The sequence below is a fragment of the Planococcus citri genome, chromosome 2 (assembly GCF_950023065.1).
Source record: "Planococcus citri chromosome 2, ihPlaCitr1.1, whole genome shotgun sequence".
Lineage (NCBI taxonomy): Eukaryota > Metazoa > Arthropoda > Insecta > Hemiptera > Pseudococcidae > Planococcus > Planococcus citri.
Genome location: NC_088678.1, coordinates 70,182,958 through 70,197,311, shown reverse-complemented (window position 1 = coordinate 70,197,311; position 14,354 = coordinate 70,182,958). Strand labels below are relative to the sequence as shown.

The 14,354-nt window shown below is 34.0% G+C and overlaps 1 protein-coding gene across 2 annotated transcripts in view; it reads left to right on the top strand.

Moving 5' to 3' along the window:
* Positions 1-14,354, top strand: part of LOC135837456 (lysosome membrane protein 2-like) — a 65,963-nt gene that overhangs the window by 45,889 nt on the left and 5,720 nt on the right. For both annotated transcript variants that reach the window (XM_065352729.1, XM_065352730.1), the window contains one exon: positions 4,638-4,825. In XM_065352729.1, coding sequence (XP_065208801.1) covers positions 4,638-4,825 — 188 coding nt within the window. The remainder of the gene's footprint in view (positions 1-4,637; positions 4,826-14,354) is intronic.

Here is a 14,354-nt window from a genome sequence, read left to right as displayed (position 1 = left end):
AAATGTTTCACCTATCATTCGCCAACATTTTATAGAAGTGCTCTTGTTTTGTTAGAAATTGTATAGAAACCCTGTTATTCCCCAATATCTACAAAACAGTTCCACTATGTAAATTTACTATGAAAAAGTGTTAGTGGATTTTTAAAAGTTTTCCTCGCCTTTGTGTATTTATTGTACTGGTACGTTGGATTTTTTTTTGCTAATGCACTGGTTGAAGAACAATTATTATTTTACATTGTGGTTCAACTGATTCCTTGTTCTAATCTTTGATCCTTTGAAAAATACTGATTAAGACAAACATTCATAGACTTTCCTGCAGCAGCAGAATTCCAGTGAGTAGACATGTACTTTATAAATTGGTTTTCGAATATGTTTGATAAAATGTGATATTTAGCTTTTGTTTTCTAAACATTTTTGTCCAAATTTTACAAGATTTGAAGTACTTTTGTTAGTGTTTCATCATTTGCTCGAGTTTTTAAGAGAAGTGGTTGTGCATGTGCTTGTGTTCTTATCTTTTGGTATTTGAAACAAATTATGAATAGATAAAGGAAGAGATGAAAGCTGCACATTTTTTTCAATTTAGCTGCGTTGATTCATTATAAGGTAATAATCCAATATAGACATAAAAGGTATCAAGAAGAAAATATAAGCATCATTTACTCTAAAAAGAGGAGTGATTTCTTAGGAGAATAAATAACTGGAAAGAATAACTTGAAAGAAAAGAAGGATTGTTTATTTTGAAAGAGAAATTTTATGAAGTATAGAAGAAGCTTATATGTAGATTGAGTTAAGATTAATTTCATTAAGGAGAAGGGAGGGAAGAGATTGTGAGTTAGATGGTGCATTGCCCAAACACTCTATTAAAATTGAAAATAATTTATCTGATGTTTGAGGTTTTTGGCATTTGATATGAACACAATGAAAAAAGATTTGAGAATTTTTTTTTTCAAATTTTGATTAATTTTTTAGTGTGTTTTACAATGTAGAAAAATTCGCCAGGAGTAACCTCACTCTCCTTCCTTTCCTTATCCCCATTTTATATTATGAGATGAATGACTATAGATTGTAGGTATCATTTTTGGAATTTTGTTCATCATTTTAACAGATAATGTTTTTCTTGTTTTATATAATTTTCGAAGAAGTGTAGAAATATTTTTGCTTTTTATTGGTTAATTCCTAATTTCAATTTTACTTTGTTTGATCAAGTTTTATTTTTTGATATAATTTGTGTGTATGTAGGTCTGCTTATTTTTGTTCAAGTGCAAAGTATTTACTCTTCTTTGATAAGATTGTTTTGTATTTTTGTGAAATACTGATTCAAATTTTTTTAAAGGACATATTAATTTCTTGATGGATATCCAAAAGAGTTTGAAATTTGCCATTTGGTCAATTATTTTTTCATCTTTTCTATTTTGCTTATTTCTCTGGAATTTTTTATTTGTAGGTATTTTGACTTTTTTCTCGTGTTTTTCCTTTTTTAAATATATGTGAGGGCGCGTACGGAAAGGGACCTACCGACCAAAAAATGAAAATTTTTTTTTTTCCTGAAATTGTTGTAGGAACTCTTAGAGAATCGAATGGAACCTCCCAAACCCGCCAATAACTCCTATTTCATCGAAATTTTTCGCTTCTAAGTGAACCATGACAGAATTCATAATCGAAAAAACTTGAATGCAGTGCATAATCTGACCGGTAGAGGTCATTGGAGGGTGTGTGTGAGTGTGTGGTAAAGTGTAGGACCTTCGAAGTTGGAATACCCCTACGTAATCTTACAGTAACAACAAGAGAAATAACCGCGTGCAAAACTTTAAACGGCTCTCCTGTAAAATTTACGTTTTGGTCGGTAGGTCCCTTTCCGTATGCGCCCACACATATTGTATATTTTATTTTTAGTGATTTTTTCCAAGGAGGTTTTTTCATGTTTTTTGTTTGTTTTTTTTTTGGTTATAATTACAAATTGTGGTGTTCGACACTTACCCTCTATTTTCAATTTGTGAGAAGTACTGTTATTGATGATTCACATTTGATTGAGCATTGCATACAACTTTTGCTTGTCTTCCCATTTAGGTTATTTTTGTTATACCATACTGCATAATTATTTAACTGAGTGTTTTTTGGTAATTTTCCATTTCGTTCAAGTATTTTTTCATAATTTTCTATTTCATTTCATTTTTTTGGTTCTTATTTTCATATTTTGCTCTGTTCCAGTATTTTAGTTTATGTTTGCGCTTAATTTTTCATCTTATATTTTGTTATATTTGTTTTTTTCTGTGGTTTATGATGCTTGTTTTATATTTTTGAGAAATACTGAATCAATTTTTTCGAGGTCATGTCAAAACCTTCACATTGAGATGAATTATTTTGTATTATGAATTATTTTTCAGTATTTTTGCTGTTGGGCTGATTTTTTAATACAATTTGTTTTTTAATTCCAATTTTTCATTTTTTCTGACGATTTGATATTGATTTAAGGTATTTTTTGAATTATCAGTTTAGTTTCAACAGTTTACGAATTTTCTTTTTTTGAATGTTTCTATTTTTAGTAACAGCAAAGTGATATGTACATAGATTATGAAGTCATTTTTAGCATTTTCTTGTGGTTTCAGTCTTCTTCAGTGGCTTGTTCCTTCGGCACCTCCCCATTGACAAAGAGGTTTTCAAAAATGAACATTTCATGGAAGTCTAAGATAATTCTAGAAATTTTTATCTTGATACTGGGAATTTTTTTCACTTCAAAGTAGTGCACAAATTTTGACGGTTTTATTCGTAAAATTCGCGTAAAAAATTGCATTTGATTAACTTTGTAAACATTTTTTTCTCTCCCCTCTCCTTTCCTACTCTACCTCTGATTTGCTTTCTAATTAGATAATAATTCGCCGACTCAAATTTTTTCGTCTTTTAATTAATATCGCGAATAAATTTTACCCAGAAAAACGTGATACGATTTTCAAAGTACCTTTCTCTAACCGAATTGCGCGAAATGATTTAGGATACGATAGAAGGAAGCGGGACATGTAAAGGGAAAAAGAGGCACGTTCAACTTATCGCTAAATAAATATAACTGGCGTTTAAATTAAAATGTAGTGTACGAGTATGTAATGTTAATGTACATATTTAATGCGATAACAAATTAGTACGGGTAATTTCATTTACGTATTTAGTGTTTTCATTTACGTTTATAACTGTGATACGCGTACATTGATACGAGAGGAAGGGTAAAGTGTTACACAGGAAGTTCGAGGAATAGATTACCTAATGATGCGATTGCGATTTATCTTTGTATAGCGAATGAGATAATATAAACGAGAGGAAGCAGGTATTAGTGGTAAATATTTTGTATTTTCTTTTAGTGCTTATTTACGCCTCGTTTATCAATTTGGTTTGCGAATTTGAGAGGGAAATTAAATGATGTTGTGGAGGAGAGAGAAGGGTGTGAATTTTTATAGAAGCGATTTATCAAAATGCTAATTATTACCTCGTTTGACGCTTTGGTTCGCTAATTCTTATTAATGCAGTTTCCTCTCTCACCCCTTCGATTATTTTTCTTATACTTTGGTGGCAGAAAGGGAATAGTTGAAAATCTCGTTCAAAAAGCCACCTACGACAACTTCGAGTCGTGAATTTGTTCAAAACAGAAAGCTCGGTGAAAGGAAATACAAACAAACAAACGTAATATTTTCCTCGACACCTTCGTCCGCATTTTATTTTATTCTTTTCCAAGCATTGTTTTTTTCGTGTTTTTTATTTTCGAATTCATAAGTCTACTTTTTCATTCACGTACGTACCTTTTTTGGGTGAATGCCAAGTGGTTTGTGAACACCTTGAAATATTGCCTCTCGAATCGGCATTCGAGTTCGCCAATTCCCTTTACAAAATATTTCTACGCTATTTTTAAACGCGTTTTTTCCCTTCGTGGAGTATTCGAACTCGTAAGAGGTATTTGGAGGCTTGGCTTCGAAGCTGAAACCATTACAGACAAAATAAATGTGGTTTTTTTGAAGGGGGAAATGATCGAGCATATTTTGAAATGGTGAAAGAGGCGAATTTTGGGCCAAATTATCGGTCCAGTTGAGTGGTTTTGAAAAAAGGGCGAATATTTATGATGAGGAGTGGAAGGAGGCAGGGGATCACGTGAGATGGGAAAAATCGCGCGATAATTCGATCGGTATGTGAAGTTGTTGTCAAGTGGAACAGGCGAATAAATAACCTGCCTTATTGGACATTGGGTTGACCCTATGAATCATATTTTATTACCACTTGACTGCGGTCATTGAGGAAATGACAATTTGAAAATGAAAAACACGTAATTTTAAATGGTTCGATTTTATTATCGCGTTTTATGTATATGTGTATGAGGAAGCTTCGAAATCAGCAAGATTATTACACATTAACTCATGGCTGTTATCGAAACTACCTATAAGAACTATAACGCTTCTGAACTTTGATAAGCTTTCATTATCATTTTATTATTTTGTATGTAGTCTAGACTTGGCAGCTGTGGCGTTGTTTCGTAATTTATTAATTCAATATCCCATATAGTTTAATCTTATCTATTCTAATGTACCTATTCGATCACATTACCGCATTGCGAATACGAAAATTCGACCTCTAATTTTTTTTATTCGACTTGTTTACAGACTTTAACGCTGGGAAATGGGACAAAGTTGCATGTAGCGTGGAAGAATCCTCCGCTGAAACCGTTACTCTGCGTGCATATATTTAATTACACCAATGTTCACGAGTATTTCTCGGATGACAATAAAGATGGCGAAAATAAAGGAAAGATTAAATTAAAAGTCAAGGATACCGGGCCGTATTGTTTTAGGTGAGTTTTCGATGTGTACTTTTAGACCTACAGCGTTTGTTATATTTTTTAAGTTGAGGAAATACGTAGGTAGTTCGAATGCAGGAAAGATTCCCCGGAAGGGAAACTTTCTCGTTAAGAAGTAGGTTGTAGAATATAAGTTCAATTTTTGTGAAGTTTACTCAAATCTATGAAGATTTTGTTCTCTTTTTGAGGATTGAAGAGGAGTTTGTGAGGCAATTTTTTCTTGAGCTCTTCGAAAAGAGTTATCGAAAAAGCCCCATCCCAAAAATACTAATAATGGAGGCGAGGGCTGCGACTTGGGAGGAGATTGGACGAGAGTAGCACTAAACCTGGTATCACATTCTTGTTTCGTAACATCATGCAGGATTCAATCGTTCGCGAACCATGATTCACGATCATTGACAAGTGACAACACAGCTTTGATCGTGAACAACGACTTCACGTTCATAATGAACAAATTTTTTAGTTGATTTTATTGAAAATAATACAAGAAATGAATCATTCGTTCGCGAACGACTGAACGATGCAAACAATTCGTTCGCGAACGACTTTTCAAATCATAGAAACCATCATTGTTTGCATCAAAAAAATGTGTTTTGATTTGAAAACCATAAATTTTGATCTCGACAACTCCTTAAAGGATTCAATCGTTCGCGAACGATGAATCATACTGATCGAGATTTGATTGATTGTGAACGACGATTTCAGTGATTTCACGATCTTGAAAAAATTGTTCGAATGATTTAAATGATGATTTAATTTATAAAATTTTCAAATTGAATCATTCGTTCGCAAACGACCAAACGATTCAAACGATTCATTCGCGAACGACTTTTCAAATCAGTGAAACCATCACTGTCTGCATCAAAAAATTTATTTTGATTTGAAAAGTGAAAAACATAAATTTTGATCTTACCAAATCCTTGAAGGATTCAATCGTTCGCGAACGATGATTCGTACTAATCGAGATTTGATTGATTGTGAGCGACGATTTTAGTGATTTTACGTTCCTAATGAAAAAATTGTTCGAATGAATTGAATAATACTTGATAAACATTTTTAATTGAATCATTCGTTCGCGAACGACTAAACGATTCAAACGATTCATTCGTGAACGACTATTCAAATCAGTTAAACCACCATTGTTTGCATCAAAAATTTCAATTTAAGTAATTTGAGATTGAGAAACCTAAATATTGGTCTCACCAACTCTTTAAAGGATTCAATCGTTCGCGAACGATGAATCGTACTGGCAGAGCTTTGATTGTGAATCACGATTTCAATGATTTCACGTTCATAAAAGAAAAATTGTTTGACTCTATTAAATTCGATGAAATTTTTTGAAACGAATGAATCGTTCGTTCGTGAACGGCCGAACGATTCAAATGATTCACACTGAAATGGCCATTGATAAATTTACATACAAAGGAATTAAAATTTTAGAAACGCAACTAACCTAAGTGTTGGCTTGGCCACATCAATTCCTGGAAGGATTCAATTGTTCGCGAACGATGAATCGTACTGAAAAAGCTCTGATTGTCTACATTTTCAAGGTGAATCATTCGTTCGTGAACGACTTCTTTAATTTTTAAAACCGACAATAGTAAGTTTGAATTCAAGATAATAATTTGAGAAACATTTATTTTAATTAGTTTAAGTCTTACTAATTTTATAATCGATTCAGTCGTTTGCGAACGATGAATCGTTCTGAAAAAGCTTTGCGATTGTGAGCAATCTTCGAATGATATCAACTGATTCTTAAATTGAAAAAATTCATTTCTAATGGGAAAATGTTCAAAAAATTATTCTTCTTTTTGAAAAAATTTCAACTGATTTTTAAATTGAAAAAATTCATTTCTAGTGGGAAAATGTTTAAAAAGGGCCCATCTTTTTGAAAAATTTTTACAACTAGATGACTTTAGAACTCACTCAGGCGGGAAAAATTAGAAATCATGTAAGTAGGTACCAAAAAAAAAAAAAAAAAAAAAAAAAAAAACTGAAAAATGAGGAAAACTTCCATTCTGAACTTGGAAATAATGTTCAAAAATGACGAGCAAATTTGTTCAAGACCAATAGGTAACTATCTAAGAATGATTTTCTGCTCCTACAAGTAAAATACCCAAAAAGGAACGAGCTGTATGATCCGTCAAAATATAAATTGTGAAAAATTGATGTCAACCAGAAGAAAATGCATACTGCACCTTCCTCAGCAATGACCAAGTGTGCCCATTGCATAGAAAATGACATTGAATAACGCATAACGTAAATAGGAAAAAATTCAATATTTTTCTCATTGTATCTCTTCTTCTTCTTCTTCTTTTCTTAATAATAACACATCGCCTTGTTCTCGTTTACGTAATTTTTTCTCATTCTGCACAAACAAGAAGTCTTCCTTAACGCTGCCTCTAACCTTTAGTAGTCTGTCAAGGTTACTCGGTTAAAGGCTTAAATTACACATATATCTCATTCAGTCGACATTCGATATCGGGTCAATGTATAGAGCTCGGTGTCGGTCTCTCGGTACAACTACACATCGCATGCAAGTTATACTGTCTGTATGGTGTTTCGACGTTGCGTATTGCACCAATTATTATTACGTCGTCCGTCGTCGAGTCGCCCTACTCGCGATGCAAATTCCACATCTCAAGTACGACCTTTTTTAATCGCTTTCCCGTCACCTTTTTCTGCTCAGTTATTTATGTATAGTATTCGGAAAGTAATACAAAAATGAGACATTCGGCACGAGTGAATCATTTGAAATTTGAATCGTTCAGTCGTTCACGAACGAATGATTCATTTAAAATTTTTTATCAATTTAATTCATTCGACCAATTTTTTTCGATAAGAACCTGAAATCACTGAAATCGTCGTTCAAAATCAATCAAAACTCGGTCAGTACGATTCATCGTTCGCGAACGATTGAATCCTTCAAGATGAGACCAACACTTGCATTTTTCAAATTTTGATAATTTTTTGATGTAAATTTATCAATAGTCGTTTCCCTGATTTTTAGGAGTCGTTCACGAGTGAATCATTTGAATCGTTTAGTCTTTCACGAACGAATGATTCATTTGAAAAAATGTCATCAATTCAATTTCAATTCATTTGAACAATTGTCGGTCACAATCAATCAAAGCTCGGTCAGTATGATTCATCGTTCGCGAACGATTGAATCCTTTGAGGAGTTGATGAGACCAACATTTATGCTTCTGAAATCAAATTGGAATTTTTGATGCAAACAGTGGTGGTTTCACTAATTTATAAAGTCGTTCGCAAATGAATCGTTTGAAACATTTAGTCGTTCGCGAACGAATGATTCATTTTGAAATTTTCATCAGTTCAATTCATTCGAACAATTTCTTCATTAAGAAGGTCAAATCACTGATGTCATCGTTCACAATCGATCAAAACTCGGTCAGTACGATTCATCGTTCGCGAACGATTGAATCCTTTGAGGAGTTAGTGAGACCAATATTTGTATTTTTCTAATCAAATTAAAATTTTGGATACAAACAGTGATGGTTTCACTGATTTGAAAAGTCGTTCGCGAATGAATCGTTTGAATCGTTCAGTCGTTCGCGAACGAATGATTCATTTCTAAGACTATTTTCATTGATTTATGTACTATCAAAAAAAAATTGTTTATTATGAACGTGAAATCGTCGTTTACGATCAAAGCTGTGTTATCAGTGATCATGAATCATCGTTCGCGAACGATTGAATCCTGTATGATTTTGCTATTTCATTAGTAACACTAAAATTTGTGTTTTTCAAATTTCAATCTCAGGTTCTAATTGATTTACCGTATTTTCAATCCTTTCATCCTATAGAGAAGTCGTTCGCGATTGATTTGGTTCGAAAAATGGTTCATTCGAGAAATTGATTAAAATTTGAACATTTCAAATAATTTCGAAGCTATGTCGTCGATCGTGCAATATTATCGATTAATGAAATGAAATCAGAGTCGTCACTATATTCATGTTGTGTGAACATTTCCCCTTCAGTTTCGTTCTTTTTTTCAGCATAAATTTGATGAGTCATTTTGATCAAATCCAGTAGGTAATTATAAAAGGTCTCTAAGAAAGAAACCCCCATTCACTGCAACTCTCATAAAAATTCGAAATCAATAAGCTTCTATTCATCGATAATCGAGTCTTAAAGACTGCGAAAATCGATTCTTGAACACAAAAATTCGGTAATGGCACCTTTTACTGCTTTACTCGTCAAACCAGTCAATTTTGTGGATTTTTTCTCCGAACCACTTTACGAGTACATACCGCCATTCTTATTCTATGTTTGAAGGAGCATTTCGAGCGGAATTTAATTGAATTTCGGCGCAAACAAATAACGGAGAATTAACTGTTTCTTGTTCATTTAGTAGGTATAAACGTCTCGTGTCGTATCCTTGTCCTTCAAATGCTGACAAATTAACTCGTCTTGCGATTTAATAATCAAATCTTTGAAGTCCAAATAAACATAAATTATATAATAAATCAGCCACTCCCGTTGAAAAAAACACGTCGAAGGCGATCCCGAATCCCGATCGTCTCACACACGCAGCGGAAAGATAAAAGAGTGCGAAAATCGATTCTTTTCGAGTGTCCTTAGACCTACTCGTAGCTAGAGTAAAGAGAGCTACGTACGTATACGTGAACTCGAGCTATTATTATTCTTAAATCGCGTGACTAAATACGAGAACTGAGAACAATGTAGCACGTGGTTCAACTTCGAGTGAACAAGTGTACGTAAAATTTACATCTAAGATCACGATTAATTATACGGTTGCGGCTCGATTCAACATTTTTTAGCCTAAAAAAATTACAATTTCGATCTCGTCGGTTCCTAAAAAAACGTACAAATTTTGGAACAGGTATGACCAGTGATAAAAGTACGAGTAAGGCTCGTGTTGCGAATGACAAGGTGAGCGAAAGTGATGCAGATTAATCGGTTACTTATAAATCATTGAAATGATACAAATATCCGAGATTATTATTACCTACGTTATCTGGATTCGGTTGTAATTTTATCGATGACCTGTGTTTACGTAGCGCCTTCTCCCTCTGCCCCCTTCTGGTCGCCATTTTTCTCGTTCGATCGACTTAGAAGGTATGCATTTCGTAATATTTTCTGAAACGTGTGTAAAAAATATACATTTTACATGTGTATCTAGTAATGAATGAGATAATGATGGGATCGAGTATTAGTCTAGATGTGGTTTTCGGTTTCCAATTTAACGGTGAGGGTATTTAGGCATAGGCTGGTCGAAGAAATGTGATCGAATAAACTGGTTCAGTTCAGATTTCAGTGGCAGGTATAGCAAACGTTTCTGTGGTTCGTGTATATTCCGATGCATGGCTCGAATACGGTAGAAAGAGAGAGTGAGCTTGACAAATTACTGATATCTTCTCGTATTGGTAATCACTGGTGAAAAAATGCTTCCGAATACGCCCATTTGAATTAATTTTTATCCTTTCCCCCTCCCCTTCCTGCTAAATTCTCATTGAATGTATCTACTTGGCTTGGTTACGTTCAAATTGGAGAGTGCCAGTTCATAAAATTTGAATTAGGTGAATCGAGTATTTCAAAAATTTACTTACTTTATTTTCAAATTTTGCAACACTAATTGACTTTTTGCAGGATAAACTAAATGGAATTCCCCCATGGCTTAATTTTTTCAAAAATGGTTTATTTTACCTATTTTGAATCCCCCTCCCTCTCTTTCAAAAAATTTAAGTACAAATATACCTCCAATGAATGTAGACTCTAATTTATTTCCTATACATTCGTCTGATGACTTCTGAAGATAAATATTGCCAAAGTAGCATTCTTAATCACACCTCCGGCAACTATTTATAGACTCGTTAGTTCGCAAATACTACATACCATAAGTACTCGAGTTGATATTTACCTTCTTTTTTTTTTCAAATCGTTCTCAAAATACATCGCATTGAGATAGGATTGAAAAGTAAAAAAAGAAAAAAACACGCATACGAAGATGTACATGCGTTGAAAAAGGAAAGGCAACGTACGTTATTTTTTTAAACGTAAATAACGGTTTGTTTTGCCAATTGCGATGAACCTACGGTGCCGTTTGCCAATCTACAAACATTGTAAATAAGAAATTGAAAAAAAAGCTGCTTGTTTTGCGACGACGACGAGAAGGCCTACCCGAGACTACGACGACGACAATTACGTGGAAATTTGCCTTATGGCGTCGACTGCGCGAATGCGATTTGTCGTTAATTGTGACGTAGCAGCATTCTACGTACAATCTACATACGTCAAAATGTTGTCTCGAGATCGCACAGAGAACTTGATCAACTCAGTGCTTGCAATTAATTAAACTTACTAGATATATTGTGCTACGTTATATTATACATTACAGTGTACTATGTACGTATATGCATACGTATTGAGAACTGTTAAACGTATACAACGAGATAAATGAACCAGTAAATTATTGCTGTTATTGCTATATTATAACAAACCAGCCAGCAGCGTCATCAGTGATTTTATAGTACTTCGAGGAACTGTAGAAAACGTTGTACCTTGGTATCATATTACACCGGAATAGGTTTGATAAAAAAGTAAAAGATAAAATGACCACCTAGGTGTACCTGTACATATTGTAACTAGTGGAAAAGTGAACGTGCAATTGGATATGTCAGTGACGCACATAAGGCGTCCCAGATTATACTTTGGCGAATGATGAGCTATCACTAGGTGACAGAACGTGTTAACTGGACAGCTGAACCAAAAAAATAATCTGATATTCGTATTCAGCGCTCCCAAAAACCTAATAAATCATATGTCACGCGATATTTTCAGTTTTTAGGGTATTTGGGAAGGGATAGGGGGCTTGGAGGAGCCGAATCGAGAAAATAAGTTGATATTCGTTTTCAGCACTCTTGAAAACCTAATAAACCATATGTCACACGATTTTTTTAATTTTCAGGAAATTATTATGGAAATGGGGGGGGGGTCAAAAGGAGTGTTTGAAACGTTGAATCGAAAAAATAAAGTGATATTCGTTTTCAGCACTCTCGAAAACCTATAACAAACCATATGTCACATGATTTTCTTCAATTTTCAGGAAACTAAGGAAAGGGGGGGGTCACAGGGAGTTTTTGATGCGTTGAATCGAAAAAATGAGGTGATATTCGTTTTCAGAACTCTCGAAAACCTAACAAACCATATGTCACACGGTTTTTTCAATTTTCAGGATATTAAGGAAATTGGGGGGGAGTTGTCAAAAGGAGTGTTTGATGGGTTGAATCGAAAAAATGAGGTGATATTCGTTTTCAGCACTCTCGAAAACCTAACAAACCATATGCCACACGATTTTTTCAATTTTCAGGAAATTGAGGAAAAGGGAGGGGGCCAAAGGGAGTGTTTGAAGGGTTGAATCAAAAAAATTAGCTGATATTCGTCTTCAGTGTTTTTGAAAACGTATGAAAGGATATGTCACATGATATTTTACAATTTTTTTATATTTTGGGGCTCCTTACCCCTCCCCTCAATCCGTCACCCTCTCATGGTTTAGTGAATCTCATCACGGAAAGTTCGCAGTTGTGAATATCATAAAAATGTATGGTTCCTGGTCGACCCAAAACCTGTGTGATTTGACGTGGAATGACCAAAATACACGTTTTTGAATCACCCACAATATACAACATCATCAATTCATCATGTAGTGCAGGATTCAGATTTAATCGTTCGCGAATGAATCACATCGACAGAGTTTGAATTATGAACGATGGTTTTGTGTTCATCATGAATCAGTTTTTTCGGATGGTATTCTACAACAAAAAAAATTGAGATAATTTTTGAGGTGAATTGTTTGTGTACAACGAATGAACGAATCAATCGCGAACGACTTCTCAGTTCTGCAATCAGTGAACTGTGAAACCACTGAAAATAAATTTAAAGCAGAGATTAATTTTGATTTTTGGATAATTTCGATGCTTATAATTTTCAAAGTGAATCATTCGTTCGGGAACGACTGAACGATTCAATCGTGAACGACTTCTCAAATCAGTGAAACCACTGTTGATAAGTTCGTAATTCGTATCAAAAAATTGTAATTTTGAGAAGAATAAGACGTATTGGTACTGTTAGTCTCACAAAGTCAAGTCAGACGCTTCTTCAAAGATTCAGACGTTCGCGAACGATGAGTCATACTGACATGGCTTTGGTCGTAAACGACGATTCCACGTTCATCGTGTGATCACGATCCAATTTTTTGGAAGATTTCAATGAAAATAAATTTTTGAAGTGAATCATTCGTTCGCGAACGACTGAACGATTCAAACAATTCAATCGCGAACGACTTCTCAAATCAATGAAAAAGCTTTGATAGTGAACGTCAATTCCTCGTTTTTAACGGATCAATCTTTCGATAGATTTCAATGAAAATAATTTTCCAAGTGAATCATTCGTTCGCTACCGACTGAACGATTCATTCGCGAACGAGTTCATAAATCGAGGAAACCGCTATTGATAATTTTGAATCAAAGATTAAAAATTACAATTTGAGAAGCACTCGTTTGTCTAATTCATCAAGTTCATAGAGGATTGAATCGTTCGCGAACGATGAATCTTACTGACATAGCTTCGGTCGTGAACGACAATTTCATGTTCATGTGATCACGATCTAATTTTTAGAAAGATTTCAATGTGAATAATTTTTGAAATTGATCATTCGTTCGCGAACGACAATTCAATTCAAACAATTCAATCGCGAACGACTTCTCAAATACCTAAGTGAAACTCGAAGCTTTTTTGGTAAACGTCAATTTCTGGTTCATAATGGACCTTTTTTTTTTTTTTTAGTAGATTTCAATGAAAATAATTTTTAAAGTGAATCATTCGTTCGCGAACGACTGAACGATTCAAACGATTCAGTTACGAACGAATTCTCAAATCGATGAAATCGCCATTATTAAGTTTGAATTCGAGTTCAAAATTTGAAAAACACGTGTTTGTCTCACCAAGTTCACAAAAAACTAAATCGTTCGCGAACGATGAATCTCACTAACGTAACTTTGATCGCGAACGACGATTTCACGTTCAACAATAAATGAACGATTACGAATTTCTTGTAAGATTTCAAATTTTCAATGAAAATAATTTCTGAAGTGAATCATTTGTTTGCGAACGACTGAACGATTCATACAATTCACTCGCGAACGACTTCTCAAATTTTTCAAATTGATATTTTGGAATTTTGCAACAATTTTCGTTGGGTACGTTTTAACCAATGAAGCTTTCTTTCTATCTCTGTACAAATTATGTTAGGTCAATGCCCTGTAATTATTGTATGATTTATCGCCTTAACCTATAATATTCGACAATTAACGAAATTAGAGAAGGTTCTTAAAATAGCAGATGAGAAAGAGGAGAAGGAAGATACTATTCGCATACAAAGTATAAATGAGTCGTAAATACGGTGTATCTATCTACTCAGTCGACGTAAGACGCCTAACAGACGTACTCCTTGGACCTTGCCAGTTTTCTCTCTTTATTT